Source organism: Netta rufina, assembly GCF_964035555.1.
Source record: "Netta rufina genome assembly, chromosome: 4".
Lineage (NCBI taxonomy): Eukaryota > Metazoa > Chordata > Aves > Anseriformes > Anatidae > Netta > Netta rufina.
In genome coordinates, this window is record NC_140127.1 from 42,377,047 (window position 1) to 42,401,475 (window position 24,429).

A 24,429-nucleotide genomic window follows, 5' to 3' on the forward strand; every position below is an offset into this window, starting at 1 on the left:
GTCTGCCAAATCAGAATTCAAAGAGCTCAAGGCTTTTAACTTCAATGCTAAGATTTCAAAGCAACAGAAGTATTCTAATGTGAATAAACAAAATGTATTAAAACCTGCAATTAAGAAACTGAAACAAATGAATCTTGTTTTCTAGAAGCCCTGCAAAATGTTTGGCAGTTCCATTGCTTTGAAAGAACAGGCAAATGTTAGCAGAAGCCTACATACAATTCAAAATGTTGCTTTGTGTTTTAGAAATTATCTAAGCTGCACAGGAGGAGGAGCTACTGCCTGATTAGGAAATATGTACCTCAAGTTTGGAAACTGGCAATATAGTTCAAACGAAGGAAAAACATACTATGAAATGAAATGAAAAAATGTGTTTTGGGTAAAAACAAGTTGCCCACGCATAACCTCAACTTTGTAACTTGCTGAGCAGATTAGATTTGAGCTTTGCAATGCAAATTGATGCTTTGGTGCCTATAGCTTGCCTTTCTTACAGATAGGCTCATCAAAGGAAGTCTGAAGAACATTCTCAGATCTTTATTACAAAGTAGTTTCCCCTTAGAGCAAAGTTATCTTGCTAAAATATTAAGCAACCATTTTGGCAAAATACTATGCAATGAGATCTTTGGATTTTGCAGAAACATTATATTTTCTAAAAATATATCATTAAAGTAACTCAATTAATTTTCAATTCATAGACCCATTTCATTGAAGCTAAATGAATGGCTCCACTTATTTCAGTAAATAAGCCAAGAATTCAAATGGTTACTATAGGGAAACATCTTTTCCAATAGTATTTAATATCTTTCAAATGAATTTGAACAAATATTTCCTCTAATGACTTCATTCAATATATGTGAATGTTTTCCTTTTCTAATTTTCCCATATTTCTATAACTTCTTATCATCCACATGTAGAGAAACCTGTTCACAGCTGGCTTGGCTGTGCTAACAAAAAACATTAGCTATGATTTCCCTTGTGTTCTTTCCAGTTTACCCTTTCAGAGCTGAAGTTGCCTGTTGTGCTTCAGCTAAGCCTCCTGTCTTACAGCGCTAGGAAGGGCACTGCTCACGGCAATACTTCTATGCCTCTGAATCTAAAGGGAGCTTTTCCCAAACTTCCCATAGCTTAGTTGTAGTGCTACCCTGCCAGAGGTGATGCAGTTTCAGTGCTGCAAGAGCCCACAGAGATGGATTATCCCCGGCCTTTGTGCAGTTGTGTGTGAAGTCTTTTGCCAGCCTAATAATTCTCTGTGTTCCTAAGAGTTAATCCTTTCTGCAAGGGTTTTAGTATAGTACAACATAACGCTGACCTCTTCTCAGAGCTGTGACAAAATGGTATGCACAGATTTGACTGCAAATTATACTCCCAGGTATAACATGTGCGATTGCTGTAAGAAACATGTTTCTTTCTCCTTAATTTCTGAGGGATGGTCCTTGGCATACCATTCACAGTGCCAGGTTTACAGGAAAGTAATATTTAAGACCAAATTTATCAGCTATTATGCTTCAGAAGTAATCTACAAGGAGCAGGAAAGTGCCGCTACTCAGTTTTGAAGCACTGCACTTGAGTGAAACAATAAAAAGGAGCAAATATTCCATGCATCATTAGTGTCAGGGGAAGTTTAGTTTCTGCAAATGTACTTCGTGAATGAGAGAATAGCCACTATGAATAGTAAATTCATGAATAGTTGTGGAAATCTCCATAAAAATGGCTAATGCAGAGATTAAAGTTATTAATATTGACTGTCCTGAAAGAGCAAATATACTTGAGTTGTATGAGGTGCCGTTATGTATTTATAAGCTTCAAAGGATGTTGTTTTAAAATTTGAATGCTTTCTGATGTCAGAAATGAAATATGAGTGGGCATCAACGTCAAGTAAGCTTTACTCAGAGATGCAAGTCATATAGTGTAAAGGGACATGAAAGTCCAAAGACATTTTTGTAAGCAAGTATGTTATTTCTGTATTACTTCCATTTTGAAAGAGCTGTATTTTATTTCAGCATTACTTATATTTTCATTTTCTCCTGTTTTCACATTCCCAAATAAAGAGGAAATTGAGGATTTAGGTTCACTTTGGAGACCAAGCAAAATGGAGGATTAGCTTGCCTCGTGCTTGGTGGTCCCTTTCAGCAGTGACATGACACACAGCAACTGGGATTTTGTCAGGTCTACCCAGGTTTGAAAACATTGGATATCCCAGCTTCACAGCCCTGGAATCATCATCCATGTATGTTTTTGTCTGCCTTTAACAGTGCTTCAGATATTTTTGACCATCTGAGTTCATGCAGAGTTTTATGTCTCCCCCTTGTAAATCCTTGGTATGTCGTACACATTGTAATCCAGTATTAAAAAAAAACACATCATATGAATATGAGATTTTGGATTATACTATCATAGTGGAAGGCAGACAATCATAACTTGTCTGCTGCTGCATTAGACAGTGAGAACTTAGTGTCCTCAATTTTCTTTGTTCCAGCTTTCTTAAAAGCCTCTTTGGCTTTTCCATGCATACACTGCTCATAAAACATACATGTAAAAAGGGTAAAGGTAAGCATAGCATTCATATGATTTCATACCGCATTTCAAAACAGTTCACAATACACAAATATGAAGTGTGAATTTGCAGCTTTCAAAGTTACAAAGTTTCAAAGTTCTGGTCGCATTTCTTATAGTCAGGACAATCTTTTAATATAAAAAACTTTGTGAAACCTATGCCTGCATTGTCTGGAATATCTCACAGTTTCTAACTAAAATCACTTCCATCTTTACTTATTACTGGGGGAATAATATCAAATATATGTTATCTACATCTTTTGCCAGGGTCTAAGACAGTTGCTTTAACTCTTAAGGGAGACTGATTTACTGATTTTACAGCTAGATGCTGGTCAGAGGGTGGTTCTTTATTGTCCTTGGTTTCTGTTGCTCAGAAATAAATCCTATTCTTCATCTGACAGCAGGAAGTTGGAGTTTCAGAAAATATTTTAATCATATTAATAACAGGCTAAATCCTGCAGTATTTACCAAACCCCTACAGAGACAAAGTTCTCATTTAGAATTTTTGCCTCAGTAGGTTTGCCTTGATTTTCCAGATTCTGACCCAGGTAGAGAATGGGTCCTTTCTTCTCCATTAACATAACAAAATCATTACAACTCATTTGCAGACAAGCAAGCAAACCCTAACCCTGCCTCCAACAAGATCTGCAGATGGAATGCCGTCTTTTCAAAATAACAAGGCTGCAGTGTATATTAAAGGAAGAAAAATTTGCAATCCTTACTCATTCGAATTGCAATTTTCCTGGCAAAGTGTGAAAGTATATTAGTTACTGATAAAGAATTACAGTACTTTCTGCAACCTTTAAGCAAATAGACACCCTTTGTCTGCTCAAACGTGCTCATGTGCACTATATTTAAAAAAAAAAATAAATAATAATAATACCTGCAACTGCGCTCTTGAAAGGTTGGCTTGGTGGGATTCCTCCCAGAGAAAGGGTAAGAACGTTTAGTCCACCAAAATCCTGCGTGGTATGGAGGATGTCTCGGCTATGAGTCTTGTCGACCGACAGGATAGTGATAGAGCCGTTCTTCTCAATGAGTACAGAATGCCACTGGCCATCCGCAGTGTACACTTCTGGGATATTTCTCTCCACTTTCCCAGCAATTCCAGCATCAGATACATAATGCACTTTCCCACTTTTAATCTGGTCAGCAAAAAAGCAAAAGGCATAATTTTAAAAGATATTTACAGACTACTTTTTGCCCCCATATACACATAAGCAACGTAATGCCTACTCAGTACAGTTACACATAGCTTTGGTTGTAGTGAGAAGCTTGGTTTTATTTTTCCCCAAACAACCATTTTGTATTAAAAATGCATTAGTTATTTAGCACTAAAAATTTGGCTGCAATTAATTTCATTACTGCATCTGTAGAAAACTTAGAATTGCCATCCACTCATTCTTTAGCTACTCTCGTAAGAGGAAAACCTATTGAGAACCCAGCTGTTGGGCATGCGCATGACAAAACATTTTAACCAATTAAAGACAAACTCTTCCTTCTCCATCAATGCAAGTGAATAAAATGCTCTACAGAATGAACAGATGCTGTTCTTGTCCCAAAAGCTTGCATTTAGTTCTCATTATGACACAATAGGAATATGTATGTCAGGATTTGAGCAAGATTCCAATTTCCTAACTGTTTGCTGCTAACTTGCATTTTGCAGAAAAATATTTGTATTTTAAAAATCTTTCTAAAGAGTTGTAAAGTCTATTATTTTGTGTGCATTTTCAAATGGTGCTTCATCAGGCAAACTGATTTTAAACTTGTGAGCTATTAGAAAAAAATATATATTATTATATATCCGTGAATTTTTTTTTTTGCTTTTTCATTGCAAATAATGCCACGCTTGTGTGGCAGGATTTTAAACCTCTTATCAGTTCAGTATTAAACGATCCCAAAATGAGATTTAAGATAAAGGAGTGAAAAAAAAACAGGTTTCTCAAATACTGTCTAAGAGTTGGGCTTGTCAGCTGACCTCCTAAGGGCTGTACAAACTTGTAAGCTTTATGCAAGCTCATAAGGTGGCTCTGGAACTTGTTGCAGATTTTCTTTCATATGCATCTCTGTTACTCTGCACATTGCTCATACGTGTTAGATAAGACAACTCCTTTCCCTTCTGTGTTCCTTGCTGTGATCTGCAACAGGAGCGTGCAGAACGTGCACATGCATTGTCCAGGAGAGGTCAGAGACACTGGTTTGTTGAAAGCCTTGCATGCTTTGTTCCAGGAAAAATAATGTTCACCTGGGAAGAACTGTGAGGTGACACACCGACTACAAGAATGCTGTTCCATCTTCCAGAAACTGTTAAATGCTCTGGATTTAATTCTTTAGTGATGCAACCTTTGTTCATACAGATCAGCTTTAAGATGGATGTAAGACCACGCTCATGTCCTGGCAGCAGCCTGTGCTGAATGTATCTAGCACGTATTCCATTTGGATCACGAAAAGCAATGGTTAATATGTGCACACACTGTGCTTATACCTGCCATAATTTAGTTTATTTGAAGATGGACTATTTGGGAACTCACTAATAAAATTCCCTCTCAAAGACAAGATGCTTTTTGGTATTCGCAAACAGAGGTGGCAGACATCTAAACTATCACACAGCCCAAAGAAAACCCTGTATTTGGAAACGCAGTCACACAGATGATCATTACATATTAAATACCATTTGTCACAATCATAAGTATTTATAAAAAGACTAATTGGGAAGAATATATACATATATTTATGTTTGCAACCTTTCATTGGTTTGTTAGTTTTATTTTGTCTTTTATGCTCCATGAAAGTACTGCATTGTGTTTTGGTCTTTATGTAAACAAAAAGGAAAACACCATATCAGACAATATCCTCTACGCTTACAGAAGGACTAAGCACAGACTTGTATCTTCTAATTCCACATCAGAGAAGAATTGTATTACTATTTACCTGTTAACAACTGATAATTTCAATACTGATTTATGACTTTAAAGTGCTATTTCTGCATTCATGTGACTAATGTTCATAAATATTATAGCAGTGGTATTTACAAAATAAAATTTCCAGACACAAGACCGGTCCATGACTTCTTTGACCAGGAGAAAATAAGGGATGTTCTTCTTGGTTCCTTGAGTTACAAAGTATTTCTAAATTTGAAACAAATGCTGATGCTGACAATGTCAAATAATACTCATTTCTAGGTTTTATTTAAATGGCTGTGTAACTGGTAAGTAGGCTATAATGAAAAGAAGAGCCACTAAAGAGAACATATTTCTAACTATAAGAATGATTCAACTTTACTAATATTCTGAATCTCCTTTACTGAGCAAATTGCTTCTTATTTGTCTTAACTCTGAGCACTAGCCTTTACAGATTTATAGCCCATTGGATAAGATATTGTTGAAATGAGCTATGTTCTGATTTATTTCTGCAACTCACTATGTGCATATGTTAGCATATATAGGCAATGTGTAATCCACATTCTCTACTCATACAATTCATAGATCTTAGCGGTACATTATGTGAATCCAATCTGATTTTAGATGAGATTTTCAGCTAAAACAAGACAGGTAATTTCACTTTTAACCAGATGTATTTTTGCCCGTATTTCTAATTGAATTAGTTGTAGTGCGCATTATTTGTTAGAAAATATGCTGTGACAAAGAGCTTTACTAATAAAGAAACCCCTGCCTTTTTCCTTTTTGTGCTTTTTTGAGAAGCACTTTCCATATGAATTTGACTATTGTTTAATTTAATCTACTAGTTTTTTCATTTTTCCAAGATTAAGAAGCCCTTTATATCATAAATAAGACCCTTTTTCTCCAGGTTTAGGGTTTTTTTAGAGGGAGGTTACACCCATCATTTAATGAATTGCAATGCTTGCAATCTCAGTGGGTCTAATTTGTTACCATTTCTCTAATTTTATCCCAATCCCAGCTGTACCAAACTCAACTGACTACAGATGAAAAACATGAAGGCATGGAGGTAGTCACAGAGCGTATAGCTTTTCTCTAGCACAATTTTATAATAAAAACACATGCAGGTTTTCTCTGAACGCTTACACTTTCGATAACAAGCATATTAAAATACTCCAAAATCAGGTTAAGAAACTGTCTGTTTTGAAGCTTGATGAAAAAGTTATAAACAGAAGTTCCTAAAACTCATCTTCTGCACTGGGAGTATATCGAGATGCAAGGGAGACCTACGTATATCTGGATTTGCTGACATACTGGGCCACCACCATGGGAAGCCCTGGGTGTGAGCAGTGGTGCAAGAGCTGCACTGTACTAACTACAGTGAAACAGACCTTCTGTTTTATTAACTAGCATCATCTGGGAACTTTTTGGCAACAGGCGGTACACTGAAGTTACCTCTCTTTCCTTAAAGGACTGCATCTGTTACTAGGCGAACCTCTGCTCTTTGCCTTTGTGCAGCTGGGTCTGGGACTTGACACTCTCCACTTGCTTGTATAACTACACCACTATTAACAATAATAAGAGTGTTTGCATAAACACACCACTAGTGCTTTCGGCCAGGAAAGGCAACTCTCTTTTTCTCTCTCTTGTTTTTTGTTTTGTTTTGTTTTTAATTAAAGCTTGAGAGCTGACATTGCAAAATCTACTACAGAGAAAAAAAGGTAGTATTTGTGTTCTTTATTTTTACTCCAGAACACAAAATAATTAGATCTTATCAGCTAATATGACTGTGGCAGAAACTTCCTATCAAATGACATGGTAAAAGCATATGCCAGTGAACTACAGGAGACTTGCTTCTTAAAAGCAGACAGTGTGACAGAAATGCTCTGTACCTCTGATCAGCACAGGATTTGGGCAGGTGGACAATATCAATGGGGCTGAAGCTTAGAAAGTGTGAATTTCTGTATGAGTTTCTTTAAAAGTCAGGGAAAAAAACTTGGAAAGCATTACAGCAGTCAAGGAAACTTGGAGCTTACACCAACCCAATAAAGGGGCTTGCCAACATCGCTGCTGTACTCATTTAGAGTTATGAGTAAATGGACTGAGTCATAGCCAGGAACTGAACCATCTCTTTCTCTTGAGAAAGGTAACTTCTGCAGCAATAAACTCTTGGGAAAGAAAACCGTGTGGCATTTGAAGCATTAATTCAGCTACGTATCTCAAAATAATCTGATATTGACATCGCTCTGTGGGTAACCTCATGAATTCAAGTTATCCCTTACTTCCTAGTTTGATAAGCATGAGCCACATTAGTAGGAATTCATGAAAACTTTTTGGCAATTGTTTTTTAGCTTAAGGAGGGTCTGGATTCGAGGCCTGAAAAATCAGAAGATAAAAGGCCAATAATGAAATTATTTGATCTGTAGAGTGTAACTTAATGATGATAACAAATATGGCAATATGTACCATTCCTGCTGCCTTAAAACAGTCACTATTTGGAGTCTGGACAAAACTGATTAGATACAAAGCCATCAAGATCTTCTGATACCTTGGCAAATAGCAAGGGAATTGTTGAGAAGATTAATGATACTGGAGCAGTGCCTAGCTTTAGTTAAAGACCTAGTATTTTAGAAAGGAAACAGCAAGAGTAATGGAAAAATGTGATTTTGATCACTATGCACAAGGCAGTCCAATCAAATCAAACTCAACATTAGCTGTAATCTTACCTTCACAGTAGTGAAGTTGCTGCTTTCCTGGATGTGAACTAAAATCCCATTTTCACTTCTTGTCCTGAATTTCACTTCCAAGCGGTCCACATTCATGGGTCGTGGGCTGGCGCCTCTAGCACTGTGTCTCATCATGTATTCACGCTTCTTATTTGGGCTCATGTGGTAGTCAAGTCGTCCTTTGCCTTCCAGCGATAAGGCAGTGTCGGCAGTAATATCTGGGACAAGGACAGGGAAACACTGAGTGTGCAGCTCATTGTAGCTATAGTACAGTGACCATCTTCCTGATAACAACCATTTTCTTCAGGGAGGAGATCAAGTTCAGAGCAGGTCAGTGGGGAGAGCAGGAGTGAATGGCAATTTCACCCCCTCTATTCTTTGGCTTGAACCAGAATGTGTGTTTGAGAGTGGGAGTGTGCTAGTAATTTACTGCTGGTATCAGTCAATAGTAAATTAAAACTCACTAGGGAACAAGTGAGGGAGTAGGGAAAAAAATTTGGCTCTTGGAACTGTAATTCCTTCCCAGGGATGTTACTATTTCCATTACTGCAAGCAGGGTTTCATGATATATTGAACTCTAAGCTCTTCAGGGCAGAGATAATGACTTTCTATTTGTGGTGGCATAAAATGAATAAAAAATGGCAGAGCATTGACTACCAAATGCTGTTAAAATTATGGTAAAATTATTTTGTAAACTGGCACAATAAAAGCATATAAATCAGCTAAACAATAATGGGACATGTAAGAAAACAAAGCCCAGCTGTTATATTACAACTACATGGAAATAAATCACTTTGCTCTCCTAGACAATCCTGTACTGATTTACAGACCTATCCATACTGAAGTTAATAATCCCATTGCATTTACTTACATTTGCCATACTTCCATGCATATAATGTGACAGTCATTTGATAAAAAGGCCTACAGTTCAGAGGAGCCATAAGCACATGTACATAGTGTTTATGCAAAGGGAAGACTTCTCCCTTACCCTCTTACCTCCCTACAATAAACAAATCTCTCCCTACGGGATAGCTTTATTTTGATTAGTGATTACACCCTATTGGAAGCAGTAGTTTTAAATGAGTGCAAGTTACCTGAAATGTGATATACAGACATGGAAACATAATATACGCAACTTGATATTTTTAACTCATGAAAGGACAATAGTTCGTTGTGGAATTTTCCTTCATAATTATTTAAGAGGCAGGCATGTTACTTGTTTTCATTATTTCATAAAATTCATTACCCTGTGCCCCTGAAAAAAAACTCTTAATAGCAATCAGTTCAACCATATAGTTAGGTGTAGATTAAAAAGAAAGAGTGAAACCCTCTCCATACATTTTTCACAGTGCTTTCCCGTCAGTCCATCTTTGCAGTGGCACTGCTGCCATGACCAGTGATCAACGCACGTGCCACCATGTTGGCAAGGGCTAGTTGTACAAGCACCTTCTAACCGGGGACATCTGAAACAAATCAGAGAAGAAGATACTGAAGTACCTGCATACAAACAAGCAGAGCAAGTGTGCTGGAAAGGGTCATGTATTTGAATGATATTCTCTTTCTTTCCCCCAGAGGTGCAAAAACTGAGAGGCTTTTCTCCTCGGACAGCTGATGTTTCTAAACAGATCACAACTTTCAGCATCCAGTTATAACAGAAAGGGAAAGGAATTTAGAGACGGTAAAATTCCTATCTTCCATTACGCAAGAGATGAATGAACTCTTTTAGGTGCTTTTTACACTGCAGACTTCCGGAGACTTCATATCACAAAGAACAGTGCAAACTTGGGGGTCAAAAGAGGAAGGGTGAGCCAGTGAATTTGGATGTAAGACTGACATTATTGCTACAACTGTGGCTTTGAATAGTGAGATGGAAAAACAATAGAATCAAATAGTTGATCATTTCTGAAAGACCACTCAGAGGATATGAGGGAAATTCAGTGATACTTGAGAGGCAAAGTGATAGAACAGACATTGTGAATTAAAAAGAAATAAGAGGGAGTAGAGGTTCAGTAAACTATATGAGACTGTCAAAACCAGGTGGAATTTATAAAGAAATCCAATAACAGGGCTACTCGATTTCAGCCTGCAAAGCAACACTAATAATAATCAGCAACAGAAATGTAATGATGTTGCTTTTTTGAAGTTTCTATAATCTTTTGTGAATTTTTCATCCAAATTCAATTTCTGCCTAAATTTTTCACACCTTATAATAAAGTCTACAGCCATTTTTTTTACAAGAAATATCTAGCGGTGTTTGAATGGAATAGTGCCTGGTTTTCATGCTGGCTTTCTATATCGTAAATGCTGTCTATTTGATACCATATATAGCAGACGTACTGATCTAAGATTCCTTGAGCTGCCAAAGCCTGGCTGGGCTCCAGGGGACGTCCGTTGACTGCAAACTCCATTATACAGCCCACGAAATCATGGCTTTCCACCTGTCCTCTCCTTTGAAGGATGGGCTCAACTGACCTGATGCCACCAACAGTAACTCGATTTGGTTGTACATCAAGAGTCCTATAAAAGAGGCAGAAAGAAAAGTTTAGCAATAACAGACGTAAGATAGCAATGACAACAAGGGAGCTGTAACTATTAGCTAAGGTCTGTGGCTGAAGTTCCACTTCCAAAATTTGCATTTTATCTTTAGGAGGGGAAACAGATGTCTCTATGACATTTAAATTCACACTCAGTTATCGAATGTCAAAATTTCTATTCACTTGACTAAGCAGTGTGCTTGAAAACAAAATGAATAACGATTTTCACTCAATTATGGTTTAAATTATAGATGATATTTAAACAGCTGGAAGATGGATTCATTATTTTACAAATATATAACTGTTTTGCTAGTGAGGAAGCCACCTGTGTCAGGAAATATGATTGTGACTACTGTAAGAAATTTGCAACAATGGCTGGGATTAAATTTTTTGCAACCTGTAAAGAGGATCTAAATAAGTGAAGTGCTTCTGAAAAAGGAGCTTCTGAGTTAGCTACGGTAAATAACAACAACAGCAATGTTTGCTTTCTGTACTGGCTGATGTTTAAGAAATGAAAGTTATAAAAAAAGAAATCTGGAAAGTACTAAAAAAAAATGTCAAAGTTATATGTATATATATATATATATAAAGAAAAAAGTAATCAGGTAATGCTATTTCTTACACCTTCATGAGAAATTATAGGTATATTTTTTAAAAAAGAAGACCCAAAATGAACAACACCAGAGTGAAATATAGGTGCTACTACAGTAATAGCATTTTGAGTCTAAGACTGTTCTGGCAAGATAGTTAGGGTTGCAAAAGTAAAAGTGGAGTAGGTTTTGTTTAATATTTGTAGTACTAAATATTGTAGAATTTCAAACTAAGAGCAGCAATGTATATTTAAAAGCAATTTCATTATAATGAATAAATTTATGTTTTACTCTCTAATTAAGATTTACAAGTTATCAGTAATTACAAATGCCTGATATTCTGATCTGTTAATTTTGTCTGGATTCTGATGTGAAATCTCATACCACTAGGCAAAACGTCTTACCCCCATTTATATCACAGCTTGGACTACCCACAGCTTCTTATGTGGGCTTTTTATGTGTGCCCACAGCCTGGGGACAGAGATGGAGTAGAGAATTGAGAATTTTTGATTAAACTCCTTGTAATGAATAAATCCCATGCACATGGGAATGTGGCCCGAGCTGGCAACCAGCAAGACACATAGAAAATATAAATTGCTTCTACGATGATGGGAGGCATTTCAGACCTTTGCACACCTCCTGAAGGTATGAAGCTTAGGCATCTATCCCTTCCCAGAGACTAAGCTAAGGGCATGTATATTATTCCAAACTTCTGATTTTAGAGTGTGATTTTTCATTTTACAGAACTAAACCCCACAAAATGAAGAATTATTTACCAGTCAGTGGAAACAGCCACATTGCTAACAGTGCAATAGCCTGGCTCCTGATCCTCAGAGCAGGAATCCACTGTCAGTGATGCTGCCTGCAAAAGCCACACACAAATATGTTGTTTATTGCAAGGGTGTAGTTCCCAATCACATTAAATGTTTATGATTAAATATATTATATCAAGAACTTGGCTAGAACAAGCACTTGAGCACAAGAGCACTTGTATATTACCATGTCACTCAGGATCACAAGGTGCTTTGGAAACACTGACCAACTCCATTCTGCATCACCACAGGGAATACTAAGATGTGGATACTAGTGGAGGAGTTAAGTGACTAGGTCATACAGAGAGAGTTTAACACAAAATTTTAGTTTTGGATTTCTTCTCATTTGCTTGCTTTATTCCTTGAAGCTGCAGTTATTTTGGCTCATACAGTACCCCACTCCTGATCTTAACAGAGAGCTGCTCCCTCTAAACACAAAGGGCATTCTTTCAGGGGCTTGACCATGATACTATACATATTGATCCTGAACTTAACAAAAATGTGCCTTACCAGAGCTAGGAGTACAAATACTAGGATCACTGGTTAAAATAATAACCGAAGTGGACCACACTGATAACAGTGAAACATGCAAATACTGCTTGGTGAGCAGGACCAAGCTTACATTCAAAAAAGTGCTGGACATCATCGGCACTGAGAGCAGTCTTCCTCTTTAACTTATTATTGTCTCAAAGCTGTCAATCCCAAGAGAATGGAATGTTTTTTACCAGTCATTTACACTCAAGCCAATCATGGCATTTTTAATTGTAATTTCTGTACTAAGAGCCTAACCAAAGCTTTCACTAAAATCATGAAATAACTCCTGTTAATTTAAAAAGGAGTTTTTATTATATTCCTTATTTAGTAAAGAAATTTCCTCATGGTGATTTATTAATAACAGATGCACTGCAAAAAAAAACCCTGAAGGTTAGTTATTCCTTAAATCAAATTTTTCAAAAAAATAAACATAATCTCCAAGTTGTACATATCGGTTTCTCACATTTCCACTAGATGTGTGGTACAGTTTTATGGCAAATTTAAATCAAACATTACTTTTTTAAATGCCTGGGTTCCTATTTTGGTTTAGGTTACTCCACAGGAGCTGAGCAAACAGCAATAGCTATCAGTATGCCATTATTGTGCAATGCCTTTTTCTCCTGCCTGCAATGAAGTTCACTAACAACGTCTTGCGGGAATCCCAACAGATTCTCCATGCTATTTCCAAATACATACCGCAAGCTGACGCATTATATTGACCAAATGCATTCATAGCTCTCAGCCCTAAATCATGTTCTGCAGTATGCCTAAATTGTTCAATTTGCTTTTTTTTTTAATGAAAGCTTATCTTGAATTTCTTTCCATACATAATAAGCAAACTGCTTCTGAGAAATGTCAGTCTGCAGTTCCAAAGCAGATTATGTGCCCGGTATAAATGGAACAATTCATAGAAAGAATAATAAGCTGACTGGTCTGTATGCCATCATACGCATACATATTTTCCTTCAGAGCTTCAACAACAAAAAATGAAATGAGTTTTTTGTTCTTAGCTCAATCAGTGTAATCTCCCTAACTCACATCGCTATGCACTGTGAAAGCCAAGCTGCAACCCCAGCTGAAGAGCTAGATACTTGAGAATATATTTTACTTGGACCAGAGTTCATACAATTTATTTTCTAATGTTAGTCAAATGTTCCTGCTTGTTACTTAAGCATTACTCTACGGTTACCTTGCTGCATTATGAGACTTTCTATCCTGTCACTCTGCAATATCTCAGGACTGACAACTTAATGATTTTACCAGTTTCCGATAAAATCCCACTGTGCTGTAGGAAACGACAGATCTGGAACCCTGATGAGGGGTTACTTTATACTGTTTTGGACACCTGGGAGACATTCTTCCTGAAGCAGAAATATCTAAGACAAAGGTGATTCTACTTGCATACTGTGTTTGTAAACAGCTGACATTAATGGGATGGTTTAAACTTAAAAATCACACAGAAGTATAGGTTGTCTTAAATGCTTGCTTTCAGTCTGAAACATTTATAACTGAAATTTTCTTTAAATAGTCTTTTTCATGTTCTCTCTTCTTCTGTAGTCTATCCCTCTGGCATATCCAAGTAAAGTAAAATATTTTTTCTGCTTGATTTTTTTTTTCTTAAGTGTATTTCATTTATTTGTTGCAATTTTTAAGGTGGGCTTCTACGCTTAGCCATGTCAATCATATTGATAGATATATCACATTAATGTAGTTGCTAAAATGTGAATCTGGTGCCTTTCAAGATTTAAGTGCATCTTTGCATCTTTGAGTATAACCATTTGGAAGCTGAGAGGCAAATTATTAATTATCTGATATTAAGGTATGTTAAAACAACATCATAACTCAACATCACAATTATCTTTCATCTTATTTGGATATATAATTTTGTCTTGAAATATAAAACAAAATCTGAGCTCCGACCATATATTATTCTTATGTGACTTTAATTTCAAACATGGGGAGAATATGAGATTCCATATATGTTGGCCATATCTGCTTGAAAAGGGAGCTGTTGGGCAAGAGCTACTGATTATGGATGGCAAATATATTTTGTTTCATTTCTAACTCAAACACTGTGGAGTCAAAAAGCTTGGCTTGAACTCAAGGAGCATTTGGTTTATGTTCTGCTTTGGAAATATTAAAAATTAGAAAAGAATAGAAAATATTTAATGGAAAAAAACAAAGGCAGGCGAAGGGTCAAGGTACCAGACATCTGGCAATCGATTGTTCCCGTTCAGTTTTGGGCAAAATTCATTCCCTCTGGGAGGACTGGAGGGAAGTAATTCCCTTATTTTCTCTCAGAAAAACCCTTACAACGTAACAACTTTGAAATCTTTGCATTTATTTTACAGAGTTTAAAGACAGAAAGAAAAATAAAAAAGGTTTTTAGTCTGATGAGATTTGCAAAATTTCTGAACTAGCTTAAGGAGGTCAGAGATGGAATTTTATGTTTGCCTGTTTCTACTATCCAAAGGGTAAGGTAATTTTAAGGGCTTTTGTAGTTACTATAGTTAATTAGCTTTCCCTAATATAATTCCTGTAATCTGCATCAGTTAATTAGCCTCATGTGCAGTAATTTACTTCATTAATTATTCCTGGTTCTCGTCTTTCACATTTAGAATCCAGGGCATTGCACATGTTTTTTTAATTATTTTTTATTATCATGATACTAAACAAACCATTATAGGCCTTTGAGTCAGTTGGAGTAAGACAGAAATGAGGGATTTTTATTTTTATTTTTTCCCCAAAGTTGGAGGTTCTGCTAGTAAATGCAACATTACTAATTTTATGTTCCTCTGAGTTCATGTGGAAGCCAAAGTGACTTGGCTGAACTTGTCTTAAGTACCCATTTTAGCATTTCTTACCATTCCAGCCCTCCGGGCAATAACTGTGTGAAATTGTCCATCAGACACCTTCTTAGTCGCGGTAAGCTTGTATGTGCCACTGCCAAGATTGTAGGAGAATCTCATCCTTCCTTCTGTTATTTCCAGAGCCAGAAATTCTGCCCTCTCTCCAGTTTGGTTATCATAGTTATATAACATTAAGGCATTACTTTTTATAGTGGCAAACTTTATATAGATATAATTGTTGTTTGGATCCATACTGGGAAACTCCATATATGACAGCTCTTCAAATCCATAACTATTCAGTTCACAATGATTCCCAAAAACACCTGAAAAATAAAAAAATAAAATCTGGTAGCAGCTAGCTTTTTTTTTTTTTCCTTCCAAGCATACTCCCAGAAACCAAGTATTAATGTGCTCTAGATAGGGTTATAATACACAGGCTTTTTTAAAAGCCTCTAATGTATGATTAAAAATATGCTACCTGAACAGAAAAGTCCTATTACCCATAGGTAGGTGTTGAAGTTTATTTGTTTAAACTTAAAAATTAACTTACAGATGACAACTAAATGTATTGGAAAACAAGATACACTACACTGAGCCTCTATGCTTTCCTAAGAAAGTAAGGGGAAAAAAAAGTTTGATAGCTATATCAAAAGGAGTTATTAATTACCATCAGGCATTTGTTAACCCAAATACAGAAATAAATTTTCAACTTCAGCTGATTTTTCTCTCTGTAGATGTTATATGAACTATTTCTCAATCAACAATTCTAACTTCAGCCATCCATTTCTGATACTTATAATATAAACATATATGTGATAAAAAAGTTATGCCTTCTCAGTGTCTTTGTTGATCTGAATATTTTGGTGCATTTTATATATTTCTTTTCATATCTCTCTGTCACAATTTCCCTTGACTTTTTTTTACTGCAATGACAATGAGAAAATTTATGAATAATAGTTGTATTTATAATGGACTATGACTATAAATTTAAGGAAACGAATAAACTCTAAAACATGCAAAACATGGAAAGTAGAATGAAGAAGTTATTCTACATGTTAGTTCAAAACCATATTCAAAGCTATTTATAACATGTACGCTTTTCTATATGAACAATGACAATTCTGGGTGGATTTGCATTCAGAACCAAACTTGCTGCAATTACATCATGATACCTTAAAACATTGATGTTGTTTTATGTCTTTATTGGGTTCATTCCACAAAACAAATCTGGGATAATTAAATTCTAATAATTACTGAACTATTTTGGCAGTACTACATGCTTCTCCAGTTCTCGGCATTGTATGCTGGTTTTGGAACTCAAAACTTTATTAACATGCAATAAAGTGAAAGGGCAAGACCTTGTGTGGACTACTAAAGCTGTTCTGGCTGAGTCAAGTTCTCTTACTGTGAACAGGACAGGGATCCATATACACATACCCACCAGTTTCATATAGGTAAACATAAATAGCATGCTTGAGAATTATTAATAGGGGAAGGGAAGATAAAGATGCAAGAGCATACTCACCGAAGGGGCAATGGCAGTAGTACCCCTCCACACTGCTCTGGCAGGACCCACCATTGAAACAGGGGTTGCATTCACAGTAATTGACAGCAGAGTCACAGGTTTTCCCTGTGATCAAGGAACAAAAACAATTTCAAGGTCAGAAGAATCAGGTCAATAGCAAAGCAAGGGTTGTATTAGAATAACGAAAGGAGAGATCATTTGAGGTTTAGGGAGGGATGGAGGGATGGAAACACAGACATTGTCCCAGCCATACTAACCATGTCCCAGGCTAACTAACCAACCGAGAGAAATTTTAAAGTGTTTCACTGTAATTATCTCATATAGGTATTGCATTGCTTTTTATTAACTGGTGTCCATACAAGAGAGATCATGAAATAAAAAGAGATGCTGTACTAAAACAAGAAGTGTTTTTTTTTTTTTTTTTTTTTCCCTATTGAATGCAATGTACTCAGTGTGAAGGGGATCAAAGGTAAGGACAGCTCTTGCTGGAACCTGTATGAACACAGCAGGGCAAACACAGGCTGCTATTGTACATTATATGATATTTGTTTTTCCTCATCAATTACAACCTCCTTCCTGACTTAGAGGGACCACAGTCCTCTGGAGCTAAAACATGTTACCCTGGATACATGGTCCTTTTCTAAGCAGGCATTGTCACAAGTGGTAGATATTCTTCACTAGAGAATATACTGAAATCACATAATTCATTTCAACAACGAAGGGAACCAAGAGAAGAAGTGAAGATTTTAACAGATGCTGAATACTGACAAGGGGATTCTTTGTACAAAACTATGATTTTCTTTGTCTGGAAACATTAACTACAAAAGTGTTTTGTCTTCACTTCTCAGTTTTTCATTGCTCAGTTTTTACCAGTTTGTCAGCACTTCCACTATATGCCAACCTTGGTACCTTACTTTCTGCCTGTACTCCCAGTCTTCACCACCGATTCAGCAAAAACTTGAAAGCGTTGTCATGTTTTTCATTCTTATTTCTCTGCAAAAATTTGTAAAATCAGACACGCTTTTCTAAATCTCTCCTTGATCTTCATTTAGGCCCACTTAACAAAGGGTAAGACTTCTGTTTGCTTCTTCTTGCACGGATAATGAATTATTTTATTCCTTGCACCATACAAGCATAAAGTACGTTTAAGTTAGAAGTAACACATGAACTTGCATAGAGGCTGTCCGTCCTTTTGTGTCACATATATTTTATAATTCTTACATGGCACATGACAGCAATGCACACTGATATGCAGTCCTCAGGCTTTAGAAGATCGCTGGCCTCTAAAATTGAAGAAAAATAGGACTGCGCTATATTAACTCTGCTGGTGTTTTTAGCCTTATCTCCTAATGAGAAAACCTCCTTTTTTCTGTTCTTTTCTGTTTAAGCTAAAGAAGTTTAGAGACTGTTCTTCCGTGTAAGCAGAAGCCCTCCCTGTGTGACTGCAAGCAGGATGGAAACGGAGCACTGGAGGATTCCTGTGGTTAACATGTAACTTGTAGATTCACCATAAATCCGGGAAACATTTCCAGTGTCTGTATCTAATTATGCTCTGGGGGTATTATTTGTATTTTATTGTCTAATGGGCATGACTGAAGGATGAGCTAACTTTTTATGTTAGATTTTGATATTTTCTTTATTTAAAAATCATGACACATAACATTGATCTTTGACTTAGCAAAGAGAACATGTAGCAAAAATGAGGCTGAGATGCTTAAATTAGCTCAATGACGTTTCTTAGTTTTCAGAAGGAAAAATCTAAGCTAATAGGGCTTACTCAGTCTTTTAAATTTTTCCCGAAGTACTCTTCTTTGTATCAGCTCTCTTAAAGCTAGCATACTTGCTGAGTCAGCAACAGACCATGGATGTTTATTTTAGCTGCATATATTTTAACCAGTGAATAACAACATCTTTTTCATATTTAACAATTGTTTGAATAATTCATAAAACTAATAAAAGCGTGTTTGCATTTATTCCAACTGTTTTGACACAGGAGAAGACAAATACTCTGATTAAACAATTCATCAGAGCTATTAAAACTAATATTTATTTAAAATGAAGAAGAAATTTTGGCTATTCTCTGACATTCACTGAAGTGCTAAAGACCTGGGAAAAATGTATCTATTTATATTTGGAATAGTGATCCAGCAAAAGATGTCTCTGAAGTTCACTTTTTGCCTTTAAATGCATGTTAAACATGGTTATTCCAGGAAGCAAGAGTCCTTCCGCCTCTTCAGTCGTATTGGCAGAAGAAAAGTATAATTTGGGACTTCTATCCTGTTTTGTCACTATGGCTGTACCATAGGAGGATTTAAAGTAAATGTCTGATAAAGCAAGATTATTAGAAAAACACGGTAAATAGATTATGGGAGTTTTAAACTAGGAATTGATAAGTAAGTTAGTAGGTAAACAGTACAATATAATGCCACATATGTACCAGAAGAACAGCAACTTACTTCTATTCAGTATGTAATTCATTCTCATCCAAAAAGATCCTGGTATGACCACTCAAAGCTCTTTAGACAGCTGTATTTTTTAATATGGCCTTAAGATAATTCTCAGCTATACTTTTTCCTTCAAAATCCCAACTCTCCTGATTTTCTTTTCTTATGTGCATACCTCCAGGTTAACCTTATCAACCAACTGCCTTATGTCAGCTTCTTCTAAAGACAGCTGCTGTTAGAAGGCTTCATTTTCTCTTTTCTTCAAAATCCTGAAGTTCATCAACTCATTCAAATTTCCTTCTACCTTCAGATCTTCAGTCAGTCCCTCCCCAGACTCCTCTGAGACAGAAACTCCGGTGGTTCCTTAAAGGAAAGGTCTCCGTATGTCAAGCTGTTATTGGCAGCCTGCATTGGTTAGTCTGCTGGGACTTTCTACATGTATCAATTTCTGTTTTTTGGATAGTCCACCAGTGTTCAAATTGCACCTCCTTACTCTTCCCTTTTAATCTAAACTATGTTCCTCCTATATCCTTATTTTTTCCCACTGTTATCTTTGCCCAGACTTGATTGGTAGAAGTGGATCTTTCTGGATGTCTGAACAAGGACAAAAGCTCTGGAAGTATGGAAAAATTTAGGCTGGAGGGACCCCAGAGGTCATGATGTCCAACCCCCATTTAAAGCAAGGCAACCTTCCAAGTTAGATCAGGTTACTCAGGGCTTTACCCAGCAGGGTTTTTTGCTTGTTTGGCATTTATTCACTGTTGGGATTCCTCCAGGAAAGTTGCTGTGATACTAGTTAAATTGTACTTGGTCCTGCAAACTTCTACTAAATTTCTACTTTGTTGTTGTTGTTGTTGTTTGTTTGTTTGTTCGTTTGTTTTAACACCTTGTTCTTCTAGCTTGTACAGCCATCTAAGGTGTGAACCTGTTGCCCTACCACTTTCAGTTATCTCCCTTGTAGCATGCTATGTTGGCTTTCCAGTATTTTAGTACAAGTACTGTAGAAGATACTCCTGCTTAATATCCTAGAACTCCATTGAACACAACTGTGAACAGTTGATTTGAAAAGTGTACTTATTCAAGTTGGACCTGGTTGCCTATCTCATGAGTTACCAACACAGTAAGGTTAATATAGGTAATAAAGGTTAAGGTTTGGGGGTTTAAATTAAGGTTAAGTTTTGGGGGGGGGGTTAATTAAGATTAAAATAGCTTGCGCATCTATTGCTTTTCCTGTTCTGCCTAAGGTATTATGCTTCTATTTAGACACATTTTTTTCTGGAGAGGGAAAAGACAAACAAGCAAGCAAGCAAACCAAAAACAACAACAGGACTTTCAGAGAATTATGTTTTTCTTAAGAATTGACAGAAACACTAGTTAATTTGAAATTTCACCCCCACAGATAAAGTAAATCACTCAAGGAACCTTACTGGATTGAAGACAATACGAAACTGGCAGTATGCACAAAAGCATTTTCACTTGAACCCAAACTTGAAGTTTTACTACTTTGCAAAAATATGAAGCCAATGATTTTTGCTAAAATCTCATACAGCTAGAGCAGTTTTGGATTATGCAGGTCATTTTCCACAGCAGTCTGCTGATTTAAGGTTTACAACATGAATTTAAGAGTACGGTTCTGATAGACCTTTGTCTCACTAAAGCAATGTGCTTTGAAAAATTATGAGGTTTACAAGTTTTCATGGCTTATGTGAATTAATTTTCTAGAAGTATTTTCACAGAGTTGGATTATTATGCACTTCTCAACTGGGGAATTGTTTCATTAGGACAGCATAAAGAACTAGGCTAATCATATAACCTTTATTAGAATTTCAGGTTATTAAATCCAATGAGGGGAAGGAAATGTCTCAGACAATGTTTTGTGAACCAGAGACCCCAAATCTGAGCCGTCTCGGGAACTCCAGTTCAGGTAAATGAAGTGGTTAGATGAGTTTGGAGATTTGTTCTCAAACAAAGTATCAAAAGAGTCAGGGTATTCATCTTTGTATCACAAAAGCCTTTTTTGAAGAACACGAATTTTAGGATAACACAGGATAATTGATAACGGACTATCATTTATCATCCATCACCTCAAACTGATGATATCACGTGCATGAGCTTATACAAAAATCAAACTTCCTGAGAGCAGGTTTTTTGTTTTTTTTTTTTTTTTTTTTAATTAAAAGATGTAGGAGGAACAGATACCAACTGAATGCTCTCGGATTAGATTTCAGCTGATTTGAGAATTTTACTTTTTGTGGTTCTCCATGTCCATCTTTTAAAATGGTTCTGGTATTTTAATCTGGCATTTGAAACAATTTCACAAACCTAAATTCCTTCATCTTAATGAGTCCTGGAAAACAGGAAAAGAAGGGTTCAAAGGAAGGGCAGATAACTACTGTAAATCACAAAGTATATTCCTTCTAGAAAGTGATTATTTTAAAAACAAAACCTGATCATCATTAAGAGATGTAATTATAACAGATTGTTCAAACCCTAGTAATGTTGCTCTGAGGTAATCGCTCTCCATAATCCTATTCAGTGAAATGAACTAAATTACCTTTGCAGTGTGATGAAGTGAAATGCAGCTGACAAAACATAATAAATCAAGTAAAGAAACTCTCAATTTTCAGGTAAGCCATTATAAGGGTCTATAGCTCATGCACTCAAATTTACAGTGAAAAAAGTCTGTCTCAGAAAATACTAATTTCTAATTGTATGCAATACCATGTTGTTGATGTTTTTTTTTTTTTTTTTTTTTTTTTTACAGAACATGGAAATTCAATTATGAGAATATTTTCATTCCAAGAGAAGCAGCAAAGCTATGTATATGATACACTGAATTAAAAATCTGCTATTTTGGCTGTCTCTTTTCTCGTTGAGGCACTCAGGGATTATATTCATAAAGAAACAGTTCCTAGCTTTATTATTACATGCACTATGGCTATCTTTAATCATATATGAATCATGATTAAAATCCCAAACAGCTGTGATTTTTTTCTGTCGGTAGTATGATAATGACATAACATTCTCTCTGACATTCTCAATCTGTATTCTGATATTTGCAGAACCCATTGAATATTAAATTTGCAGCATATCAAATACATTTCTGCAGACATAAGATGTCTAAATATACTGAATATTAATTGTGATCTTATCTAATAAGCTCTACTGATATTCAACTCCAAAGATATTTTGGTTTTTAATTACATACTTTGGCGCCATTTGTTTTCTGTCTTGACCAATTAATCCCAAGACACTTAAATAATTCTTGATTCTGCAATGACCAACTGATTTTAAAAAGATCTGACTCCCAAATATAAACAGCTGCCTCAGTCGTACTCTATTTCAAAATTATTTGTGTTGACAAGTAGTCTAAGGAAGCTCATATCAGATGCCAGATTTAATTCATACCATGAAAGAAATCAAACACTTCAAATTGTAAAAGTCTCTTATCACATTTTCTTAGTTAAAACATCTTTCTTTTTTTTTTTTTTTTTTTTTTTTCTTCAAGTGTTTGTCACATGTAAAGCTTTATTTTTAGCTGACATAAAGGGTGAACATTAAGCTTTAATACCAGAAAAAATGACCTGGACATTTCTTTAATGCTTCAAATTGTAGGCTAGAGGCATATATTACAGTATGCTGCTAGAGTTAATGAAGTGTTTTGCTTAGTTGCAATATCAAACATATGTCCATTTAACCTCTGGTCCTAATGGCCTGAAGAGTTACAGGGGAGAGGCACCCTAGAATTATTTTGCCATGCTCCTGGCAAAATAATTGGATATACTAATACAACATAAAATAAACTCCTGGATCAGTAACTTAATTAGAACTGCTTGACAATTAACAACAATTGCTCCTGGCCTGAGGCTCAGTAGTACGTTTGTAAGGTTCACACAAAAGATCACATCAGCATCCTCTGTATCACGAGACCTTTCACATCGAACACGTATCAACTGCTGTAGTTATGCCTTAAATGACATAGTCATGCCTTTGTTTGAAATAGATTAACCTTCTTTGCAATGAAGTAGATGATATCTCCTGTGCTAATCTGATTTAAGAAAAAAGAAAAACAAAACAAAACAAAAACAAAAGCCAATCCCCCGATTGCTGCACTGGTTACAGACAAGTTTTGGGGGCAATGGTGGCAAGCCCAAATATTCACACTGTAATGAGCACAGCTGTTTTAACCTGGGCTACCCCAGGGTATCTGAGATGCAGAAATACACTTTAGAAGAGGTAATGGAAGCTTTATTATATCTTCTCTAGTTAAGCTCTTTAATATGTCTCTAAAAATTGGCCATAATCAACAATTAACATTGTTCAGACCTTTCTTAAAGAACGTACTCAGACAAAAATGTTTTATTTTCTTTTGCTTTTATTTGCTTAGGGTGCTCTAAGCACAATAGAAATGTCTGAATGAGGCAACCCTGTACCTAAATAAAGTTTAATTGTAAATTGTATTTTTTATTTGTGTCTGTTTTCTATGCACACAATGAACAGATTATAGAAAGACCATACTACAACTTGAATTTTATCCAAAGGTTATGCACAAAAAGGCTGAAGCCTTGCAGTAGTACACCCATTTTGCAACTGGAGTGTTTCACTGAAGTAGTGAGACAGGCTAGATGCAACCTTGCACAAAGATCCAGCTGCAAAGTCCCTGTCTCTTTTTCGCTTGAGAAACTGTCATTCAGAAATTATAATTACAGACTGGAAGTTCATCCCCTGATCAAATCTTTTTGAGGGTGATCTGAATTTCTCTTGAAGATCTGTTGACAGAAGAGAGATCTCCACTGACTGCAGTGGGAACCTACGTGCCTCTCCCACAGCCATAGCCACCTGAAGGCTGGTGAGGGGAATACCACCAGAATATATGACAGACTGTATCAGCTTATAAAGTGGTGATTTTCTAGAGAAAGTATATATGATTCACATATCGTAGAAAAGACATTTGATTTTTTTAATTTT

The 24,429-nt window shown here is 36.0% G+C and overlaps 1 protein-coding gene across 1 annotated transcript in view; it reads right to left on the bottom strand.

Moving 5' to 3' along the window:
* FAT4 (FAT atypical cadherin 4) overlaps positions 1 to 24,429 on the bottom strand; it is a gene marked incomplete at both ends in the record, with an annotated part of 139,893 nt that overhangs the window by 2,574 nt on the left and 112,890 nt on the right. Inside the window, 7 exons of the mRNA XM_084286708.1 lie at positions 3,434 to 3,695; positions 8,174 to 8,391; positions 9,512 to 9,636; positions 10,511 to 10,690; positions 12,074 to 12,159; positions 15,508 to 15,815; positions 17,018 to 17,122. Of these exons, the coding sequence (XP_084142834.1) occupies positions 3,434 to 3,695; positions 8,174 to 8,391; positions 9,512 to 9,636; positions 10,511 to 10,690; positions 12,074 to 12,159; positions 15,508 to 15,815; positions 17,018 to 17,122 (1,284 nt within the window). The remainder of the gene's footprint in view (positions 1 to 3,433; positions 3,696 to 8,173; positions 8,392 to 9,511; positions 9,637 to 10,510; positions 10,691 to 12,073; positions 12,160 to 15,507; positions 15,816 to 17,017; positions 17,123 to 24,429) is intronic.